Below are 25,130 nucleotides of genomic sequence, written 5' to 3'. Positions count from 1 at the left end.
ACTGGAACGAATTCCAAAAATCACTGAAGCTGGAGACCCATATCTCCCTCACTAGATTAAAGCACCAGCTGTCAGAGCAGCTTACAGATCACTGCACCTGTATATAGCACATCTGTAAATAGCCCATCCAACTACCTCATCCCCATACTGTTATTTATTCTGATTTATTTATTTGCTCTTTTGCACCCCAGTATCTCTACTTGCACATTCATCTTTTGCACATCTATCACTCCAGTGTTTATTTGCTAAATTGTATTTATTTCACCACTATGGCCTATTTATTGCCTACCTCCCTTATCTTACCTCATTTGCACACACTGTAAACAGACTTTTTCTCTATTGTCATATTGACTGTATGTTTGTTTATTCCATGTGTAACTCTGTGCTGTTGTTTGTGTCGCACTGCTGTGCTTTATCTTGGCCAGGTCACTGTTGTAAATGAGAACTTGTTCTCAACAAGCCTGCCTGGTTAAATAAAGGTGAATATTTTAGATTTTTTTTTCCTATAGTAGGCCTATCTTAACAGGCTACATCCTGACAAAATACACCATAGGAGTGGTCTGCTAATGGACCTTTCTTGTGCTTCTAAACTACATGTGTCAAACTCATTCCACAGAGGGTCGAGTGTCTGTGGGTTTTCGCTCCTCCCTTGTACTTAATTGATGAATTAAGGTCACTGAGTAGTTAGGAACTCCCCTCACCTGGTTGTCTAGGTCTTAAATTGAATAGAAAAAAGAAGAAAATACAGCAGACACTAGTCCCTCCATGGAATGAGTTTGACACCCCTGTTCTAAACTGTTGATAATAGACACAAACTGATCCAAATGGTTGCATAATCAGGCCTAGGCTGTCGGCAGCTATTTTGGCATGAAACACAACAGGACGTTTGAGCGGTTATTAGCCTATATCACTGCAGTTTGCAGCCTATAGAACAATAACTGTGACCTCACTTCATAACAATAATACCTTCCTTGTTGCACTGTGTTGTCGTAGCCCAGGTGTGATAATCATCTTACCCCGGTACCAAAGAACTCTGGAGGAACGCACAGATCTGACATTTCATAATCCGTTAACCTTTTGCCTTGCACCCTGGCAGGTAAATATTTAGCCTTTATCCCTAATATTTAGCAAATGAATGGTCTAATATCTAGCTGATATTTAGCTTAATTACGTGGGCTACACATCACCAGCCTCTCCCTTCCAGCTGAGCGTCAGGTAGCCTAGCGGCTAAGAGCGTTGGGCCAATAACCGAAAGGTCGCGAGTTCTGAAGCGGCTATGTGATAAATCTGTCGATGTGCCCTTGCGCAAAGCGCTTAAACCTAATTGCTCCTTTATGTCGTTCTGGATAAGAGCGTCTGCTAAATAACTAAAACGTTCCTTTGCGCTATAGGCTACAAAAACTATAGGACATTCATATTTTATCGATTTGTTTTTTTACAAAGCCTAATAGCCTATTCGGGGAAAGAAGCAGGCTTGCTTTGACTAATTGCTGAATGTAAAACAGGCCGACAGCACAGAAAATCCATTTCGTGGAGAGTTGAGGAGAGAAAGTGTGTTGATGTGATCACTTTTGGCTGATTATGATAACATTGTTGCACTGATGCATTTTAAATGGATGCACTGGACAGACAGAGAGATGAGCACAGTGAAAAAGGAAGACGCAAAGGAATTGACAACCCTTAGAAAAATGGAATTCACGTACAAACCACTTGAGCAACGAGGCAATGAGATGCTGTAAAATATGTGCAGGCTCGGGGTTTGTTGTTCAATTGCTACATTTAAATACGAGTTGCTATATTATTTTTCATTTGGCCTAGATGTACAAGTATTATTTGCAATTGTCACCATGACAATGAACACACCCAGGAAGCACTGGTCTGAACCAGTATCTGTGCGTTAGACCTCGTGAATGGTCTGAACCAGTATCTGTGCTTATGACCTCGTGAATGGTCTGAACCAGTATCTGTGCATTAGACCTCGTGAATGGTCTGAACCAGTATCTGTGCATTAGATCTCGTGAATGGTCTGAACCAGTATCTGTGCGTATGACCTCGTGAATGGTCTGAACCAGTATCTGTGCATTAGACATCGTGAATGGTCTGAACCAGTATCTGTGCTTATGACTTTGTGAATGGTCTGAACCAGTATTTGTGCATTAGACCTTGTGAATGGTCTGAACCAGTATCTGTGCATTAGAGTTTGTGAATGGTCTGAACCAGTATCTGTGCTTATGACCTCGTGAATGGTCTGAACCAGTATCTGTGCATTAGACCTTGTGAATGGTCTGAACCAGTATCTGTGCTTATGACTTTGTGAATGGTCTGAACCAGTATCTGTGCATTAGATCTCGTGAATGGTCTGAACCAGTATCTGTGCGTTAGACCTCGTGAATGGTCTGAACCAGTATCTGTGCTTATGACCTCGTGAATGGTCTGAACCAGTATCTGTGCTTATGACTTTGTGAATGGTCTGAACCAGTATCTGTGCATTAGATCTCGTGAATGGTCTGAACCAGTATCTGTGCGTTAGACCTCGTGAATGGTCTGAACCAGTATCTGTGCTTATGACCTCGTGAATGGTCTGAACCAGTATCTGTGCATTAGATCTCGTGAATGGTCTGAACCAGTATCTGTGCTTATGACTTTGTGAATGGTCTGAACCAGTATCTGTGCATTAGATCTCGTGAATGGTCTGAACCAGTATCTGTGCGTTAGACCTCGTGAATGGTCTGAACCAGTATCTGTGCTTATGACTTTGTGAATGGTCTGAACCAGTATCTGTGCATTAGATCTCGTGAATGGTCTGAACCAGTATCTGTGCGTTAGACCTCCTGAATGGTCTGAACCAGTATCTGTGCGTTAGACCTCGTGAATGGTCTATATAATAATATTATTAGATCAACATTGGATCATTCAGAGATCCTCACTGAACTTCTGGAGAGAGTTTGCTGCACTGAAAGTAAAGGGGCTGAATAATTTTGCACGCCCAATTTTTCAGTTTTTGATTTGTTAAAAAAGTTTGAAATATCCAATCAATGTCGTTCCACTTCATGATTGTGTCCCACTTGTTGTTGATTCTTCACAAAAAAATACAGTTTTATATCTTTATGTTTGAAGCCTGAAATGTGGCAAAAGGTCGCAAAGTTCAAGGGGGCCGAATACTTTCGCAAGGCACTGTATGACCTCGTGAATGGTCTGAACCAGTATCTGTGCGTTAGACCTCGTGAATGGTCTGAACCAGTATCTGTGCATTAGAGCTCGTGAATGGTCTGAACCAGTATCTGTGCATTAGACCTCGTGAATGGTCTGAACCAGTATCTATGCGTTAGACCTCGTGAATGGTCTGAACCAGTATCTGTGCATTAGACCTCGTGAATGGTCTGAACCAGTATCTGTGCTTATGACCTCGTGAATGGTCTGAACCAGTATCTGTGCATTAGAGCTCGTGAATGGTCTGAACCAGTATCTGTGCATTAGAGCTCGTGAATGGTCTGAACCAGTATCTGTGCATTAGATCTCGTGAATGGTCTGAACCAGTATCTGTGCATTAGATCTCGTGAATGGTCTGAACCAGTATCTGTGCATTAGATCTCGTGAATGGTCTGAACCAGTATCTGTGCATTAGACCTCATGAATGGTCTGAACCAGTATCTGTGCATTAGACCTCGTGAATGGTCTGAACCAGTATCTGTGCGTTAGACCTCGTGAATGGTCTGAACCAGTATCTGTGCATTAGAGCTCGTGAATGGTCTGAACCAGTATCTGTGCATTAGACCTCGTGAATGGTCTGAACCAGTATCTGTGCGTTAGACCTTGTGAATGGTCTGAACCAGTATCTGTGCATTAGACCTCGTGAATGGTCTGAACCAGTATCTGTGCGTTAGACCTCGTGAATGGTCTGAACCAGTATCATTGCGTGAATGGTCTGAAGACCTTGTGAATGGTCTGAACCAGTATCTGTGCATTAGACCTCGTGAATGGTCTGAACCAGTATCTGTGCGTTAGACCTCGTGAATGGTCTGAACCAGTATCTGTGCGTTAGACCTCGTGAATGGTCTGAACCAGTATCTGTGCATTAGACCTCGTGAATGGTCTGAACCAGTATCTGTGCATTAGACCTCGTGAATGGTCTGAACCTGTATCTGTGCTTATGACCTCGTGAATGGTCTGAACCAGTATCTGTGCATTAGACCTCGTGAATGGTCTGAACCAGTATCTGTGCTTATGACCTCGTGAATGGTCTGAACCAGTAACTGTGCATTAGACCTCGTGAATGGTCTGAACCAGTATCTGTGCTTATGACCTCGTGAATGGTCTGAACCAGTATCTGTGCGTTAGACCTCGTGAATGGTCTGAACCAGTATCTGTGCTTATGACCTCGTGAATGGTCTGAACCAGTATCTGTGCTTATGACCTCGTGAATGGTCTGAACCAGTATCTGTGCGTTAGACCTCGTGAATGGTCTGAACCAGTATCTGTGCTTATGACCTCGTGAATGGTCTGAACCAGTATCTGTGCATTAGACCTCGTGAATGGTCTGAACCAGTATCTGTGCGTTAGACCTCGTGAATGGTCTGAACCAGTATCTGTGCGTTAGACCTCGTGAATGGTCTGAACCAGTATCTGTGCGTTAGACCTCGTGAATGGTCTGAACCAGTATCTGTGCATTAGATCTCGTGAATGGTCTGAACCAGTATCTGTGCGTTAGACCTCGTGAATGGTCTGAACCTGTATCTGTGCGTTAGACCTCGTGAATGGTCTGAACCAGTATCTGTGCTTATGACCTCGTGAATGGTCTGAACCAGTATCTGTGCGTTAGACCTCGTGAATGGTCTGAACCAGTATCTGTGCATTAGACCTCGTGAATGGTCTGAACCAGTATCTGTGCGTTAGATCTCGTGAATGGTCTGAACCAGTATCTGTGCTTATGACCTCGTGAATGGTCTGAACCAGTATCTGTGGTTATGACCTCGTGAATGGTCTGAACCAGTATCTGTGCATTAGACCTCGTGAATGGTCTGAACCAGTATCTGTGCTTATGACCTCGTGAATGGTCTGAACCAGTATCTGTGCTTATGACCTCGTGAATGGTCTGAACCAGTATCTGTGCTTATGACCTCGTCAATGGTCTGAACCAGTATCTGTGCTTATGACCTCGTGAATGGTCTGAACCAGTATCTGTGCTTATGACATCGTGAATGGTCTGAACCAGTATCTGTGCGTTAGACCTCGTGAATGGTCTGAACCAGTATCTGTGCGTTAGACCTCGTGAATGGTCTGAACCAGTATCTGTGCTTATGACCTCGTGAATGGTCTGAACCAGTATCTGTGCTTATGACCTCGTGAATGGTCTGAACCAGTATCTGTGCATTAGACCTCGTGAATGGTCTGAACCAGTATCTGTGCTTATGACCTCGTGAATGGTCTGAACCAGTATCTGTGCTTATGACCTCGTGAATGGTCTGAACCAGTATCTGTGCTTATGACCTCGTGAATGGTCTGAACCAGTATCTGTGCATTAGACCTCGTGAATGGTCTGAACCAGTATCTGTGCTTATGACCTCGTGAATGGTCTGAACCAGTATCTGTGCATTAGACCTTGTGAATGGTCTGAACCAGTATCTGTGCGTTAGACCTCGTGAATGGTCTGAACCAGTATCTGTGCATTAGACTTCGTGAATGGTCTGAACCAGTATCTGTGCTTATGACCTCGTGAATGGTCTGAACCAGTATCTGTGCTTATGACCTCGTGAATGGTCTGAACCAGTATCTGTGCATTAGACCTCGTGAATGGTCTGAACCAGTATCTGTGCTTATGACCTCGTGAATGGTCTGAACCAGTATCTGTGCTTATGACATCGTGAATGGTCTGAACCAGTATCTGTGCTTATGACCTCGTGAATGGTCTGAACCAGTATCTGTGCTTATGACCTCGTGAATGGTCTGAACCAGTATCTGTGCTTATGACCTCGTGAATGGTCTGAACCAGTATCTGTGCATTAGACCTCGTGAATGGTCTGAACCAGTATCTGTGCTTATGACCTCGTGAATGGTCTGAACCAGTATCTGTGCTTATGACATCGTGAATGGTCTGAACCAGTATCTGTGCGTTAGACCTCGTGAATGGTCTGAACCAGTATCTGTGCTTATGACCTCCTGAATGGTCTGAACCAGTATCTGTGCATTAGACCTCGTGAATGGTCTGAACCAGTATCTGTGCTTATGACCTCGTGAATGGTCTGAACCAGTATCTGTGCGTTAGACCTCGTGAATGGTCTGAACCAGTATCTGTGCTTATGACCTCCTGAATGGTCTGAACCAGTATCTGTGCATTAGACCTCGTGAATGGTCTGAACCAGTATCTGTGCTTATGACCTCGTGAATGGTCTGAACCAGTATCTGTGCTTATGACCTCGTGAATGGTCTGAACCAGTATCTGTGCATTAGACCTCGTGAATGGTCTGAACCAGTATCTGTGCATTAGACCTCGTGAATGGTCTGAACCAGTATCTGTGCATTAGACCTCGTGAATGGTCTGAACCAGTATCTGTGCTTATGACCTCGTGAATGGTCTGAACCAGTATCTGTGCGTTAGACCTCGTGAATGGTCTGAACCAGTATCTGTGCTTATGACCTCGTGAATGGTCTGAACCAGTATCTGTGCGTTAGACCTCGTGAATGGTCTGAACCAGTATCTGTGCTTATGACCTCCTGAATGGTCTGAACCAGTATCTGTGCATTAGACCTCGTGAATGGTCTGAACCAGTATCTGTGCTTATGACCTCGTGAATGGTCTGAACCAGTATCTGTGCTTATGACCTCGTGAATGGTCTGAACCAGTATCTGTGCATTAGACCTCGTGAATGGTCTGAACCAGTATCTGTGCTTATGACCTCGTGAATGGTCTGAACCAGTATCTGTGCTTATGACATCGTGAATGGTCTGAACCAGTATCTGTGCTTATGACCTCGTGAATGGTCTGAACCAGTATCTGTGCGTTAGACCTCGTGAATGGTCTGAACCAGTATCTGTGCTTATGACCTCCTGAATGGTCTGAACCAGTATCTGTGCATTAGACCTCGTGAATGGTCTGAACCAGTATCTGTGCTTATGACCTCGTGAATGGTCTGAACCAGTATCTGTGCTTATGACCTCGTGAATGGTCTGAACCAGTATCTGTGCGTTAGACCTCGTGAATGGTCTTGTGTTACCACCTTATTAATAGGCAGTGTGCAGTAGAATGCGTTGATCAGTTGATTGACAGGTGTAAGACTGTAGAACGATAAACTTTCCTCTAGTGTGGATGCTCACCAACATTTTTAGAGTTATGTAGACTATAGTTTATCGTTATAGATATTGGCTTGATGGATGGCACTTAACTCTGACAACACAACTAACATAATTATCACAGCAGAACTATAGCTAACGTTAGTGAACTTAACTCCTTCGAATAATAAACTCTGTCAATGTTGCCACCGGCGTGCTCCAGTAGGGAGGTAAAGCGGGAGTGGAATCCGTCACTTCTGTTGTTTGGCTGTGCTCATAGAAACCTTTGACAATTAGGTGGATACACTGTCATAACCTGCCATAACACTGTCATAACCTCATGTAAGGTTTTTGGTTACATTGGAACATCACTAGCATTTATTGTCTAATTTACTGAAGTATTAGACCATACAGGTACAGTAAAGTAAACTCTTGAAAGGACACTGGAAGTTGATAAGGGCTTCTTGCTGAATGTCCTCTTTACTTCAAATGATTTCCATGAAAAGTGTGGGGACATCCTCAAGGGAAATATCAAATAGGATTTTCTCTTCATCCTAGTGGGGAAATATGTGTCTCGTTCTACCCGTACACCCGATCGAACTAACTTAAACCTGGTATGAACACATACAACTGCATGAACATGTTTTTCTCTAATATATTTCATTGATACCTAATGGAGCCGGAGGAGATGGCTGCCTTTTTATGGCCCCCTAACCAATTGTGCTATTGTGTGTCTTTTTTTGCGTTATTTGTAACTTATTTTGTACATAATGTTTCTGCCACTGTCTCTTATGACCAGAAAGAGCTTCTAGTTATCAGGACAGCGATAACTCACCTCATACTGGAAGAATCATTTTTTATTTTTTTAACGAGTCGGACGCAAGGCCCTCATCCCCGTCATTCGCAGGAGAAAGAAATTGAGATATCTGGAGGTCTGGATGCCTTGTAATTATCCAACGGCGAGTGGGTAATCTGCCTTTACCATCAATCCTATTAGCTAATGTGCAATCACTGGATAATAAAATAGATGAACTACGAGCACTTATATCGTACCAACGGGACATTAAAAACTGTAGTATCTTATGTTTTACAGAGTTGTGGCTGAACCACGGCATGGTACAGGTGTCTTCTTTTTTAACCCCATAACCGTGTGTGTGAGGTGTCTACTTTTGTCTCACAGTAGATTTGTTTCAGACTACCAAGAAACACTCTGTGACCCCGATTTAGCCCACTGCAGTAAAAGGTTAAAGGGATATGAAGGTGTGTGTGTGTTTAGCTCTCTGTAGTGTGGTTGTGTGTGTGTGTGTATGTGTGTGTGTGTGTGTGTGTGTGTGTTAAGCTCTCTAGTGTGGTTGTGTGTGTGTGTGTGTGTGTTTAGCTCTCTGTAGAGTGGTTGTGGGTGTGTGTGGGTGTGTGTGTGTTTAGCTCTCTGTAGTGTGGTTGTGTTTGTGTGTGCGTGTGTGTGTGTGTTTGTTTAGCTCTCTGTAGTGTGTGTGTGTATTTAGCTCTCTGTAGTGTGGTGTGTGTGTGTGTGTGTGTGTATGTGTGTGTGTGTGTTTAGCTCTCTGTAGTGTGTGTGTGTGTGTGTTGTGTGTGTTTAGCTCTCGTGTAGTGTGTGTGTGTGTGTGTGTGTTCAGCTCCCTGTAGTGTGTGTGTGTGTGTGTGTGTATGTGTGTGTGTGTGTTCAGCTCCCTGTAGTGTGTGTGTTCAGCTCTCTGTAGTGTGTGTGTGTGTGCGTGTGTGTGTTTAGCTCTCTGTAGTGTGGTTGTGTGTGTGTGTGTTTAGCTCTCTGTAGTGTGGTTGTGTGTGTGTGTGTGTTCAGCTCTCTGTAGTATGTGTGTATGTGTGTGTGTCTAGCTCTCTGTAGTGTGGTTGTGTGTGTGTGTGTGTGTGTGTGTGTTCAGCTCTCTGTAGTATGTGTGTATGTGTGTGTGTGTTTAGCTCTCTGTAGTGTGGTTGTGTGTGTGTGTGTGTGTGTTCAGCTCTCTGTAGTATGTGTGTATGTGTGTGTGTTTAGCTCTCTGTAGTATGTGTGTATGTGTGTGTGTGTTTAGCTCTCTGTAGTATGTGTGTATGTGTGTGTGTGTTTAGCTCTCTGTAGTATGTGTGTATGTGTGTGTGTTTAGCTCTCTGTAGTGTGGTTGTGTGTGTGTGTGTGTGTGTGTGTTTAGCTCTCTGTAGTATGTGTGTATGTGTGTGTGTGTTTAGCTCTCTGTAGTATGTGTGTATGTGTGTGTGTGTTTAGCTCTCTGTAGTGTGTTTGTGTGTGTGTGTGTGTGTGTGTTTAGCTCTCTGTAGTATGTGTGTATGTGTGTGTGTGTTTAGCTCTCTGTAGTATGTGTGTATGTGTGTGTGTGTTTAGCTCTCTGTAGTATGTGTGTATGTGTGTGTGTGTTTAGCTCTCTGTAGTATGTGTGTATGTGTGTGTGTGTTTAGCTCTCTGTAGTATGTGTGTATGTGTGTGTGTGTTTAGCTCTCTGTAGTATGTGTGTATGTGTGTGTGTGTTTAGCTCTCTGTAGTATGTGTGTATGTGTGTGTGTGTTTAGCTCTCTGTAGTATGTGTGTGTGTGTGTGTGTGTTTAGCTCTCTGTAGTATGTCTGTATGTGTGTGTGTGTTTAGCTCTCTGTAGTATGTGTGTAGTGTGTGTGTGTGTTTAGCTCTCTGTAGTATGTGTGTGTGTGTTTAGCTCTCTGTAGTATGTGTGTGTGTGTGTGTGTTTAGCTCTCTGTAGTATGTGTGTATGTGTGTGTGTGTTTAGCTCTCTGTAGTGTGGTTGTGTGTGTGCGTGCATGGACAGTATTTTTTGGGGCTCTCTACTCTATACAGAATGTCACCTTTTAATTGAGGGTCTTTTCATAAATAACTGTTGTAACATTTACAAATGAAAGCACTTTATGTATCTAGTCCCCCCATTTGAAGAAGTCATAGATATTGTGACAAATTCACTTATAGTGTATTAAAGTAGTCAAAAGTTTAGTATTTGGTCCCATATTCCTAGCACTCAATGACGCCATCAAGCTTGTGACTCTACACATTTTTGGATGCATTTGAAGCTTGTTTTGGTTGTATTTCGGATTATATTTTGCCCAATAGGAACTCAATTATGACGAATGTATTCTGTCATTTTGGAGTCACATTTATTGTAAGTAAGAACATGTTTCTGAACATGATTACGGATAATCATGAATGAACCGTGAATAATGATGAGTGAGATGGAACATAGATTATCCCTTCCAAAATGCTAATCTCTCCTGTTATTGGTAACAGTGAGAGATTTGAATACAGGGTTTTTTCTGGATAAAAAAGAGGCTTAGGTGGTGGGCATGGCAGAGGGCGTGGCAGGTGGTGCGGTCGTCCCAACTGCACAGCTGAATGTCAGAGAACATTTGAGTGGCCCCCATCTTGTCTGTGTAGAGAAACGCATGCATTTTTAAAGCCAATTTCCTGCAATTCTACATATTTATCTTTGGAGCTGAGAGAAATGTTAGCAGCTATAAAGCACAGTACCTGCCATTCTATGCATTCTGGCATGGCTTATGCTGGGTTCTTTGCTTACACATAATAGAAAAATCTACACTGCTAAATTCAATGTTTTTGGAATTTGTAAGTCTTCCTGACTGTCTCAGCTTTTATTCCTGGTGAATGTTAGTTCTCAAAGATTATAGTATTTGGTAACAATTGACTTTTGTTACACATCTATAAGCGTTCATGAACGTGTTATAGCAGGTCCCAACCGCATGAATGAAAAATATTGAAATATAACCATAGCATACCTCTAGTGTATTCATGTCATGCTATGCAAGAGCTCATCGTTAGGTATCTTAATAGATGCATCGTTACAATGACAGCGTAGTGTCATCATTATGGCTGTTCTCAAAAGTGTGCTTTGGCCATATCAGTGTTAGTGAACATGCTAAAAGTCCAAGCCACATTTGGAAAATGATGCTAGTGAACATGCTAAATGTCCAAGCCACATTTGGAAAATGATGCTGCTATATAGCCTGCACCAGCCCCATCCCGCCCGGTAAAGGCCTGTGACCTCCCTTCTGCTTCTTCTTCTCCCTGAGGTCAATGGTGCATGAAGATCCCCATAGAGTTGAAACTTCAGGGTTGATTTTATTCATCAAATCGTGTAGTTGAGGGTCATAACTCTTTCGTAACTCATTAACAGTCCTCCGCCACATTAAGTTGGTGTCTATTTCTGAATTCATACATGGACACTTCGTGTGGGTGTTATAGACAAGTATTACAGACTCAATTGTGATGTGGAGGAGGACCCTCAACTACATGATTTGATCCGTGAATCATCCCCTGAGGATTCAACCCTGTGGGGATCTTCATGCACCATTGACCTCTGAGAAGAAGAAGCAGAAGGGAGGTCACGGGCCTATACCTGCCATTTGCCTCTACCAATGAGGCCAATGGTGACTTTAAAACAGTTACAGAGTTTAATGGCTGTGATAGTAGGAAACTCAGGATGGATCAACAACATTGTAGTTTCTCCACAATACTAACCTAATTGACAGAGTGAAAAGAAGGACGAATAAAAAATATTCCAATACATGCATCCTGTTTGCATCAAGTAAAGTAATACTAAATAATGTGGCAAAGCAATTCACTTTTTTATCCTAAATTACAAAGTGTTATGTCTGGGGAAAATCCAATACAACACATTATTGAGTACCACTCTCCATATTTGCAAGCATTGCGGTGGCTGCATCATGTTATGGGTATGCTTGTAATCATTAAGCACTGGGGAGTTAAGGATAACAATCTACTGAATGGAGCTAAGCACAGACAAAATCTTAAAGGAAAACCTGGTTCAGGCTACTTTCCATCAGACACTGGGAGATGAATTCACCTTTCAGCAGGACAATAACCTAAAACACAGGGCTACACTGGAGTTGCTTATCAACAGTGGCCGAGTTACAGTTTTGACCTGAATCTGCTTGAAAATCTAAGGCAAGACTTAAAAATGGTTTTCTAGCAATGATCAACAACGATTTGACAGAGCTTGAAATGAATAATGGGCAAATGTTGCACAATCCAGGTTTGGAAAGCTCTTAGAGACTTTTACCCAGAAAGACACACAGCTGTAATCGCTGCCAACGGTGATGCTGCTAACATGTGTGAATACTGTCAGGACCCGGTTACGAACCTGGGTCTCCGGAGTGAGAAACAGTCACATAACCAACTGAGCCACGAATAGTCAGCAGAACCCAGAAGATGAGGCAGACACAGCAGTACTTAAGACGGTGTATTTAATAAAGTAAAAAGGAGAAGTCCTTCAATACAAAAATAGTAAATCCAAAAGATGGTAGGAATAGCACAAAAAAGCCTTAAGAGATCCTCAAAAACAAAAACAGAACTCCACAAGAGCATCCACCGGAATCGACAAGAATACACAGAACACTAGGGCTGGGTGCTAACATACAAACACAGAGCACAGAACTGAGGGAAACTAAGGGTTTAAATACAATCAGGGGAAACGAGGCACAGGTGCAAATAATAATGGGGAACAAGGGAAAAAACACAAGGTCAAAAAGCACAATGGGGGCATCTAGTGACCAAAACCCGGAACAACCCTGGCCAAATCCTGACAAATACTTTTGTCAATGAGATATTTCTGTATTTCATTTTCGATAAAATGCAAAGATTTCTAAAAACATGTTTTCACTTTGTCATAATGGGGGAAATGTGTGTAGATGGGTGACAAAAAAATAAGCTTTTGAACCCATGTTGAATTCAGGCTGTAACACAACAACATGGGGAAGAAGTCAAGGGGTGAGAAAACTTTCTCAACTTGTATGGACACACCCTCAAATAAAAGGTGACGTTCTATACTGTCGCCTCACATGAAACATTTGATCTCAAATCCCAAAATGCAAGTGTACAGATATACAATTTTAAATTGTAGCATCACTGGCCAAATACAGTGGGGCAAAACAAGTATTTAGTCAACCACCAATTGTGCAAGTTCTCCCACTTAAAAAGATGAGAGAGGCCTGTAATTTTCATCATAGGTACACTTCAACTATGACAGACAAAATGAGAAAAAAAATCCAGAAAATTACATTGTAGGATTTTTAATTAATTTATTTGCAAATTATGGTGGAAAATAAGTATTTGGTCACCTACAAACAAGCAAGATTTCTGGCTCTTACAGACCTGTAACTTCTTCTTGAAGAGGCTCCTCTGTCCTCCACTCGTTACCTGTATTAATGGCACCTGTTTGAACTTGTTATCAGTATAAAAGACACCTGTCCACAACCTCAAACAGTCACACTCCAAACTCCACTATGGCCAAGACCAAAGAGCTGTCAAAGGACACCAGAAACAAAATTGTAGACCTGCACCAGGCTGGGAAGACTGAATCTGCAATAGGTAAGCAGCTTGGTTTGAAGAAATCAACTGTGGGAGCCATTATTAGGAAATGGAAGACATACAAGACCACTGATAATCTCCCTCGATCTGGGGCTCCACGCATGATCTCACCCCGTGGGGTCAAAATGATCACAAGAACGGTGAGCAAAAATCCCAGAACCACATGGGGGGACCTAGTGAATGACCTGCAGAGAGCTGGGACCAAAGTAACAAAGCCTAACATCAGTAACACACTACGCCGCCAGGGACTCAAATCCTGCAGTGCCAGACGTGTCCCCCTGCTTAAGCCAGTATATGTCCAAGCCCGTCTGAAGTTTGCTAGAGAACATTTGGATGATCCAGAAGAAGATTGGGAGAATGTCATATGGTCAGATGAAACCAAAATATAACTTTTTGGTAAAAACTCAACTTGTCGTATTTAGAGGACAAAGAATGCTGAGTTGCATCCAAAGAACACCATACCTATTGTGAAGCATGGGGGTGGAAACATCATGCTTTGGAGCCGTTTTTCTGCAAAGGGACCAGGACGACTGATCCGTGTAAAGGAAAGAATGAATGGGACCATGTATCGTGAGATTTTGAGTGAAAACCTCCTTCCATCCACAAGGGCATTGAAGATGAAACGTGGCTTGGTCTTTCAGCATGACAATGATCCCAAACACACCGCCCGGGCAACGAAGGAGTGGCTTCGTAAGAAGCATTTCAAGGTCCTGGAGTGGCCTAGCCAGTCTCCAGATCTCAACCCCATAGAAAATCTTTGGAGGGAGTTGAAAGTCTGTGTTGCCCAGCAACAGCCCCAAAACATCACTGCTCTAGAGGAGATCTGCATGGAGGAATGGGCCAAAATACCAGCAACAGTGTGTGAAAACCTTGTGAAAACGTTTGACCTCTGTCATTGCCAACAAAGGGTGTATAACAAAGTATTGAGATAAACTTTTGTTATTGACCAAATACTTATTTTCCACCATAATTTGCAAATAAATTCATTAAAAATCCTACAATGTGATTTTCTGGATTTTTCTTTCTCATTTTGTCTGTCATAGTTGAAGTGTACCTATGATGAAAATGACAGGCCTCTCTCATCTTTTTAAGTGGGAGAACTTGCACAATTGGTGGCTGACTAAATACTTTTTTGCCCCACTGTACATATGGAGGGTATGTGTATACCACAGGAGGCTGGTGAGGGGAGGTTGGATCATAATAATGGCTGTAACGGAGCAGAATGGAACAGCATCAAACAGCATCAAACACCTGGAAACGATGTGTTTGATGTACAGTATTTCCACTGGTATCAACCATTCCGCTGGTATCAACCATTCCACTGGTGTGTGTCTGTCTCTGTCACTATCCCTCTCTGTGTGGTGTGTGTCTCTCTCTGTCTCTCTCTGTGCTGTGTGTGTCTCTCTCTGTCTCTGTCACTATCCCTCTCTGTGTGGTGTGTGTCTCTCTCTGTCTCTCTCTGTGCTGTGTGTGTCTCTCTCTGTCTCTGTCACTATCCCTCTCTGTGTGGTGTGTGTCTCTCTCTGTCTCTCTCTGTGCTGTGTGTGTCTCTCTCTGTGCTGTGTGTACGTGTCTCTGTCTCTATCCCTCTATGGGCTGTGTGTGTGTGTCTCTCTGTCTCTATCCCTCTCTCTGCTGTGTGTATGTGTCTCTGTCTGTGTCTCTGTCTCTGTCCCTCTCTGTGCTGTGTGTACCTGTCTCTGTCTGTGTCTTTCTGTCTCTGTCCCTCTGTGCTGTGCTGTGCGTGTGTGTGTGTCTTTCTGTCTCTGTCCCTCTATGTGCTGTGTGTGTGGCTTACTTGAGTGCTGTTGTCACCTTACACCTGGCCTATCTAGATCTATCTGGTTTACAGGGGTTATATTGGTGTGTTGTGTTGGGAAGGCACGGTTAATTACTGCGGTGGGCTAAATCAGGGTCACACAGTGTTTCTTGGTAGTCTTAAACAAATCTACTTTGAGACAAAGGTATACACCTTACACACATGGTTATAGGGTTAAAAAGAAGACACCTGTACCATGTCAAATTTAGAATTGAAATGTGTTACATTTTGTGTTTGCATCCCAATATTACACTTTATACACATCACAGAAGACTGGAATATACTGAACAAAAATATAAACGCAACATTCAACGATTTTTCTGAATTTATATAAGAAAAACAGTCAATTGAAATAAATTCATTAGGCCCTAAATGACTACAGACCCGTAGGACTCACGTCCGTAGCCATGAAGTGCTTTGAAAGGCTGGTAATGGCTCACATCAACACCATTATCCCAGAAACCCTAGACCCACTCCAATTTGCATACCGCCCAAACAGATCCACAGATGATGCAATCTCTATTGCACTCCACACTGCCCTTTCCCACCTGGACAAAAGGAACACCTATGTGAGAATGCTATTCATTGACTGTAGCTCAGCGTTCAACACCATAGTACCCTCAAAGCTCATCAATAAGCTAAGGACCCTGGGACTAAACACCTCCCTCTACAACTGGATCCTGGACTTCCTGATGGGCCGCCCCAGGTGGTGAGGGTAGGTGGCAACACATCTGCCACGCTGATCCTCAACACTGGAGTTCCCCAGGGGTGCGTGCTCAGTCCCCTCCTGTACTCCCTGTTCACCCACGACTGAATGGCCAGGCACGACACCAACACCATCATTAAGTTTGCAGACGACACAACAGTGGTAGGCCTGTTCACCGACAACGACGAGACAGCCTATAGGGAGGAGGTCAGAGACCTGGCCAGGTGGTGCCAGAATAACAACCTATCCCTCAACGTGAGATGATTGTGGACTACAATAAAAAGAGCACCGAGCATGCCCCCGTTCTCATTGACGGGGCTGTAGTGGAGCAGGTTGAGAGCTTCAAGTTCCTTGGTGTCCACAGCAACAACAAACTAGAATGGTCCAAACACACCAAGACAGTCGTAAAGAGGGCACGATAAAGCCTATTCCCCCTCAGGAGACTGAAAAGATTTGGCATGGGTCCTGAGATCCTCAAAAGGTTCTACAGCTGCAGCATTGAGAGCATCCTGATTGGTTACATCACTGTCTGGTACGGCAATTGCTCGGCCTCCGACCGCAAGGCACTACAGAGGGTAGTTCGTACGGCCCAGTACATCACTGGGGCAAAGCTGCATGCCATCCAGGACCTCTACACCAGGCGGTGTCAGAGGAAGGCCCTAAAAATTGTCAAACACCCCAATCACCCCAGTCATGGACTGTTCTCTCTACTACCGCATGGCAAGCGGTGCCGGAGTGCTAAGTCTAGGACAAAAAAGGCTTCTCAACAGTTTTTACACCCCAAGCCATGAGACTCCTGAACAGGTAACCAAATGGTTACCCGGACTATTTGCATTGTGTGCCGCCCCCAACCCCTCTTTTACGCTGCTGCTATTCTCTGTTTATCTTATATGTATAGTCACTTTAACTGTACATTCATGTACATACTATTTCAATTGGCCCGACCAACCAGTACTCCCGAACATTGGCTAACCGGGTTATCTGCATTGTGTCCCACCACCCGCCAACCCCTCTTTTTACGCTTCTGCTACTCTCTGTTCATCATATATGCATTGTCACTTTAACCATACCTACATGTACATACTACCTCAATAAGCCTGGCTAACAGGTGTCTGTATATAGCCTTCCTACTCTTATTTTCAAATGTCTTTTTACTGTTGTTTTATTTCTTTACTTACCTAAAAACACACACACACACACACCTTTTTTTGCACTATTGGTTAGAGCCTGTAAGTAAGCATTTCACTGTAAGGTCTATCTATACATGTTGTATTCTGCGCATGTGACAAATACACTTTGATTTGATTTGATCTATGGATTTCACATTCAGGGCAGGGGCGCAGCCATGGGCGGGCCTGGGAGGACATAGGCCCACCCACTTGGGTGCCAGGCCCAGCCAATCAAAATGAGTTTTTCCCCATAAAAGGGCTTTATTACAGGCAGAATTCTCCTTAATTTCGTCAGCTGTCTGGGTGGCTGGTATGTCTGGGTGGCTGTTATCAGATGATCCCGCAGGTGAAGAAGCCGGATGTTGAGGTCCTGGGCTAGCGTGGTTACACGTGGTCTGCTGTTATGAGCTGGTTAGACTTACTGCCAAATTCTCTAAAATGACGTTGGAGGCGGCTTATGGTAGAGAAATGAACATTAAATTATCTGGCAACAGCTTTGGTGGACATTCCTGCAGTCAGCATGCCAATTGCATGCACCCTCAAAACTTGAGGAATCTGTGGCATGGCGTTGTGTGCCATAACTGCACACAACGCCATGCCCCCAGCACAAGGTGCACCTGTGTAATGATCATGCTGTTTTATCAGCTTCTTGATATTCCACACCTGTCAGGTGGATGGATTCTCTTGTTAAAGGAGAAATGCTCACTAACAGGGATGGAAACAAATGTGTACACAAGATTTGAAAGAAATAAGCTTTTTGTGCGTATTTGAACTTCTCTGCAATCTTTTATGAAACATGGGACCAACACTTTACATGTTGCGTTTATATATTTTTTCAGTATATAACAAAGCTGTTGGACATAGAAACACCATATTTTCTGATTTTTTTTCTTTTTATAATGAAGAAAAATATGAATAACATTCCACAATGAGGTTAGTAGGTCATTTGACTGCGGGAAAGGGCTACGTTAACACACATTCCAGGGTTGGTTTCTACTCGACCTGCAACACCTGTGTATTTGGAGTGCTTTCCCTCTTATCAACATGGTGCTGTCATTCTGTTTTCCAACTTCGTCAGGTGCTCAGAGTAACACAGTGTAGAGTGATTGTTGCTGAAGTACTTGACTGGATCCATTTACCCGATTGAGTGACCAGAGTGAGAGAGAGAGAGAGAGAGAGGGAGAGAGGGAGGGAGGGAGGGAGGGAGAGAGAGGAAGGGAGAGAGGGAGAGAGAGTCCTTCGTATTTAAACTATGCCCTATCTGCATCTAAACGACCCCACAAGCTCCAAGACAATCTGATCACACAGTAGTGGCTTCGGTCAGTGAGAATATCGCCCGGGAGGGCGGGAACGGAAACTTCATTTTCTGGGCTAATATTAGCCCGGGCCGGGCCTCCTCTGGAAAATTCCTTTTAAATGATCACTCGCTGAGAAAAGGCAAAGAATTTGTTTAGCGTTTTGGTTGACAGTATTTTGCATGGAGGGGTTTTTGCAGACAGTGGCTGTGTAGTAGAGGGTCCTGGGAAAGCAGATGTGGGTTAAGGTTTCTTTCCATCAGATGACCAATGGAATGATTGTCATTGCTGTGTGCCAGACAGTAGAACATTGTTTCTTATTTTATACTGATTGATAGAGATCAATACAGTCACAATATAGGGCAAGAGCTTGACATCATAGTAGGCTACTGTATTACTAGTGTTACCATCTCACTGTTACTACTATATTACTAGTGCTACCATCTCACTGTTACCACTATATTACTAGTGTTACCATATCACTGTTACTACTGTATTATTAGTGTTACAATCTCACTGTTACTACTTTAGTACTAGTGTTACCATATCACTGTTACTACTGTATTACTAGTGTTACTATGTTACTGTTACTACTGTATTACTAGTGTTACCATCTCACTGTTACTACTATATTACTAGTGTTACCATATCACGGTTACTACTGTATTATTAGTGTTACCATCTCACTGTGACGACTATATTACTAGTGTTACCATATCACTGTTACTACTGTATTACTAGTGTTACTATGTTACTGTTACTACTGTATTATTAGTGTTACCATCTCACTGTTACTACTATATTACTAGTGTTACCATATCACTGTTACTACTGTATTATTAGTGTTACCATCTCGCTGTTACTACTGTATTACTAGTGTTACTATGTTACTGTTACTACTGTATTACTAGTGTTACCATATCACTGTTACTACTGTATTACTAGTGTTACCATCTCACTGTTACGACTACATTACTAGTGTTACCATGTCACAGTTACTACTGTATTAGTAGTGTTACCATCTCACTGTTACTACTATATTACTAGTGTTGCCATATCACTGTTACTACTGTATTACTAGTGTTACCATCTCACTGTTACTACTATATTACTAGTGTTACCATATCACTGTTACTACTGTATTACTAGTGTTAATATGTTACTGTTACTACTGTATTACTAGTGTTACCATCTCACTGTTACTACTATATTACTAGTGTTACCATATCACGGCTATTACTGTATTATTAGTGTTACCATCTCACTGTGACAACTATATTACTAGTGTTACCATATCACTGTTACTACTGTATTATGAGTGTTACTATGTTACTGTTACTACTGTATTACTAGTGTTATCATCTCACTGTTACTACTGTATTATTAGTGTTACCATCTCACTGTTACTACTATATTACTAGTGTTACCATATCACTGTTACTACTGTATTGCTAGTGTTACCATCTCACTGTTACTACTGTATTACTAGTGTTACCATCTCACTGTTACTACTGTGTTACTAGTGTTACTATGTTACTGTTACTACTGTATTACTAGTGTTACCATCTCACTGTTACTACTGTGTTAGTGTTACTATGTTACTGTTACTACTGTATTACTAGTGTTACTGTGTTACTGTTACTACTGTATTACTAGTGTTACTGTGTTACTGTTACTACTGTATTACTAGTGTTACTATGTTACTGTTACTACTGTATTACTAGTGTTACCATCTCACTGTTACTACTGTATTACTAGTATTACCATCTCACTGTTACTACTGTCTTACTAGTGTTACTGTGTTACTGTTACTACTGTATTACTAGTGTTACTGTGTTACTGTTACTACTGTATTACTAGTGTTTCCATCTCGCTGTTACTACTGTATTACTAGTATTACCATCTCACTGTTACTACTGTATTACTAGTGTTACTGTGTTACTGTTACTACTGTATTACTAGTGTTACTATGTTACTGTTACTACTGTATTACTAGTGTTACCATCTCACTGTTACTGCTGTATTACTAGTATTACCATCTCACTGTTACTACTGTATTACTAGTGTTACTATGTTACTGCTACTACTGTATTACTAGTGTTACTATGTTACTGTTACTACTGTGTTACTAGTGTTACTATGGTACTGTTACTACTGTATTACTAGTGTTACTGTGTTACTGTTACTACTGTATACTAGTGTTACTATGTTACTGTTACTACTGTATTACTAGTGTTACCATCTCACTGTTACTGTTGTATTACTAGTATTACCATCTCACTGTTACTACTGTATTACTAGTGTTACTATGTTACTGTTACTACTGTATTACTAGTGTTACTATGTTACTGTTACTACTGTGTTACTAGTGTTACTATGTTACTGTTACTACTGTATTACTAGTGTTACTGTGTTACTGTTACTACTGAATTACTAGTGTTACTATGTTACTGTTACTACTGTATTACTAGTGTTACCATCTCGCTGTTACTACTGTGTTACTAGTGTTACTATGTCACTGTTACTACTGTATTACTAGTGTTACTGTGTTACTGTTACTACTGTATTACTAGTGTTACTATGTTACTGTTACTACTGTATTACTAGTGTTACCATCTCACTGTTACTACTATATTACTAGTGTTACCATCTCACTGTTACTACTGTATTACTAGTGTTACCATCTCACTGTTACTACTGTATTACTAGTGTTACTATGTTACTGTTACTACTGTATTACTAGTGTTACCATCTCACTGTTACTACTGTGTTACTATTGTTACTATGTTACTGTTACTACTGTATTACTAGTGTTACTGTCTTACTGTTACTACTGTATTACTAGTGTTACTATCTCACTGTTACTACCGTATTACTTGTGTTACCATCTCACTGTTACTACTGTGTTACTAGTGTTACTTTGTTACTGTTACTACTGTGTTACTAGTGTTACCATCTCACTGTTACTACTGTGTTATGAGTGTTACTATGTTACTGTTACTACTGTATTACCAGTGTTACCATCTCACTGTTACTACTGTGTTTCTAGTGTTACTATGTTACTGTTACTACTGTATTACTAGTGCTACCATATCACTGTTACTACTGTATTACTAGTGTTACTATGTTACTGTTACTACTGTATTACCAGTGTTACTGTTACTACTGTTACTACTGTATTACTAGTGTTACTCTGTTACTGTTACTACTGTATTACTAGTGTTACTATGTTACTGTTACTACTGTATTACTAGTGTTACTATGTTACTGTTACTACTGTATTACTAGTGTTTCTATGTTACTGTTACTACTGTATTACTAGTGTTACTATGTTACTGTTACTACTGTATTACTAGTGCTACCATATCACTGTTACTACGGTATTACTAGTGTTACTATGTTACTGTTACTACTGTATTACCAGTGTTACTGTTACTACTGTTACTACTGTATTACTAGTGTTACTCTGTTACTGTTACTACTGTATTACTAGTGTTACTATGTTACTGTTACTACTGTATTACTAGTGTTACTATGTTACTGTTACTACTGTATTACTAGTGTTTCTATGTTACTGTTACTACTGTATTACTAGTGTTACTATCTCACTGTTACTTTCTGCAAGCTTTTATTTTAAGTTGCAAACCTCAAAGCATATGCCCAGTATGTTCATACGTATTATATGGTAAAATATATATATCTATTTTTTTAATGAACTATTTGTGACTTGCATAATTATTCAGACCCTTTGCTCAGTACTTTGTTGAAGCACACTTGGCAGCGATTTAAGCCTGTATTTGGGGAGTTTTCTCTCATTCTTTTCTGCAGATCCTCTCAAACTCTCTCAGGTTGGATGGGGAACGTCACTGCACAGCTATTCTCAGGTCTCTCCAGAGATGTTCGATCGGGTTAAAGTCTGGGCTCTGGCTGGGCCACTCAAGGACATTCAGAGACTTGTCCCGAAGCCACTCCTATGTTCTCTTGGCAGTGTGCTTAGGGTCATTGTCCTGTTGGAAGGTGAACCTTTGCCCCAGTCTGAGCAGGTTTTCATCAAGGAGCTCTCTGTACTTTGCTCTGTTCATTTTTGCCTTGATCTTGACTAGTCTCCCAGTCCCATTCCGCTGAAAACCATCCCCACAGCATGATGCTGCCACCACCGTGCTTCACCGTAGGGATGGTGCCAGGTTTCTTCCATACATGACGCTTGGCATTCAGGCCAAAGAGTTCAATCTTGGTTTCATCAGACCAGATAATCTTGTTTCTCATGGTCTGAGAGTCCTTTAGGTGCCTTTTGGCAAACTCCAAGTGGGCTGTCATGTGCCTTTTACTGAGGATTGGCTTCTGTTTGGCCACTCTACCATTCAGGCCTGATTCGTAGAGGGCTACAGAGATGGTTGTCCTTCTGGAAGTTTCTCCCATCCCCACAGAGGAACTCTGGAGCTCTGTCAGAGTGACCAGATTTCTCAGTTTGGCCAGGTGACCAGCTCTTGGAAGAGTCTTGATGGTTCCAAACTTCTTACATTTAAGAATGATGGAGGCCACTGTGTTCTTGGGAACCTTCAATGCTTCCCAAGATCTGTCCCTCGACACAATCCTGTCTCTGAGCTCTATGGACAATTCCTTCGACCTCATTGCTTAGTTTTTGCCTCTGACATACACTAATAACTGTGGGACCTTATATAGACAGGTGTGTGCCTTTCCAAATCATGTCCAATCAATTAAATTCACCACAGGTGGACTCAAATCAAGCTGTAGAATTCTTTTTGCAAAAATGTCCAAAGCCCTGTTTCCGCTTTGTCGTTATGGGGTATTGGGTGTACATTGATGAGTGGAATAAAATATGATGATGTATGATGCGTGCTTTATTACTTTATGCAATGTATCATTAAGCAGTGAGGCCTGTGGATGTGTGTTGTGTTGCCAAAATACCTCGGCCAAGGGTTGTTCTTTTGTACGACGGAACACAGAGTACCTGGCTACAGTACTCGGAATACTGGCCATATACTACACACCTCTGAGATGCCTTATTGCTGTTATAAACTGTTTAACGACGGAAAAATATATATTTCTTTGTCATACTTTCAGCCAATCAGCATTCCGGCCTCGAACCACCTGGTTTGTAATTAGTGATATATTGCATGAACAGAGAGTACTTGACCTCTATCCACTGTTCAAAAAGCCCACCGTGTTCATAAGTTGACCTTCATAGTGTTGGAGACAGAGGCTCTTGCCGCACTTTATAACTGTGACCCTAACTTTACAACCTCTTAAATGTGTGTTCTATCGCTCTCTCTCTCTCTCTCTCTCTCTCTCTCTCTCTCTCTCTCTCTCTCTCTCTTTGTCTCTCTCTCTCTCTCTCTGTCTCTCTGTCTCTCTCTCTCTCTCTCTCTGTCTCTCCTTCTGTGTGTGTTAGGTAAATCCCACCTGGCCATAGTTCAGAGGGTGAACAACGAGGGTGAGGGGGACCCCTTCTACGAGGTCCTGGGCATCGTCACCCTGGAGGACATAATCGAGGAAATCATCAAGTCAGAGATCCTGGACGAGACAGACTTGTACAGTAGGTGCCCAAACTATTTACTATACACACATTTTTATTGAAATGAAGGGGTATCAATGTTTTCATTTTGAGTAACTTGAACCTGTTACCAGACCAGTACCACTTTATTATCTGCCGTTATGTAAGGTGCTACTGCAAAGGTTTAGCTTCCAGGCATTTTACATCATTTTATTGTTATGTTATGTCCAGTATCATTTCAACTGCAACTCTGTTTCCCCCATTTTTTTTTATTTTACATTGTACACACGTTGTCCATAGGGAAAGAATATAGTTGCTTGAAAATACATTCCTTTGAGTAACTAAAGTTTATTCACCCTTGTACCTAGGAAATGCACTATCAAAGTCAGCTTACAATTTCTCCTTTTTCCTAAAAACAATTCCTCCCCTTTCATCCCCATTCCCCAATTCTTTCTCCCCTCAGCTGACAACAAAACGAAGAAGAAAATTACCCATCGTGAGCGGAAGCAGGATTTCTCAGCCTTCAAGCCCAACGACAGTGAAATGAAGGTTAAAATATCACCTCAGCTTCTGCTGGCAACCCTGCGTTACCTAGCAACAGGCAAGTGTGCACACTGTGTTGCTGCTTGACTTCCCCCAGTGTGCCCTCAGAACCCTGACTGTGGAACTGTGTGTGTGTGTGTGTGTGTGTGTGTGTGTGTGTGTGTGTGTGTGTGTGTGTGTGTGTGTGTGTGTGTGTGTGTGTGTGTGTGTGTGTGTGTGTGTGTGTGTGTGTGTGTGTGTGTGTGTGTGTGTGTGTGGAGAGGGCGAGAGTGTGTGTTTGAGTGTGTGTTTGTGACACGTGAATGTGTGTGTGTGGCGACAGTGTGTGTCTGAGACGAGAATGTGTGTTTGTGATGTACACGTTTGTGATTGTCTGAGAGGAGACCCTATGCCTCTGGGGAGCGCGGCAGGGGATGTCTGCACAGACTTTA

At 42.2% G+C, this 25,130-nt stretch overlaps 1 protein-coding gene across 4 annotated transcripts in view; it reads left to right on the top strand.

Annotated features, from left to right (window-relative positions):
* Window positions 1-25,130, top strand: part of LOC135536810 (metal transporter CNNM2-like) — a 73,024-nt gene that overhangs the window by 35,824 nt on the left and 12,070 nt on the right. For all 4 annotated transcript variants that reach the window (XM_064963067.1, XM_064963049.1, XM_064963059.1 and 1 more), the window contains exons 2-3: window positions 24,055-24,198; window positions 24,620-24,757. In XM_064963067.1, coding sequence (XP_064819139.1) covers window positions 24,055-24,198; window positions 24,620-24,757 — 282 coding nt within the window. The remainder of the gene's footprint in view (window positions 1-24,054; window positions 24,199-24,619; window positions 24,758-25,130) is intronic.

The sequence above is a fragment of the Oncorhynchus masou genome, chromosome 5, assembly GCF_036934945.1.
Source record: "Oncorhynchus masou masou isolate Uvic2021 chromosome 5, UVic_Omas_1.1, whole genome shotgun sequence".
NCBI classification, from domain to species: domain Eukaryota; kingdom Metazoa; phylum Chordata; class Actinopteri; order Salmoniformes; family Salmonidae; genus Oncorhynchus; species Oncorhynchus masou.
This window is presented reverse-complemented; position numbering and strand designations above follow the sequence as displayed.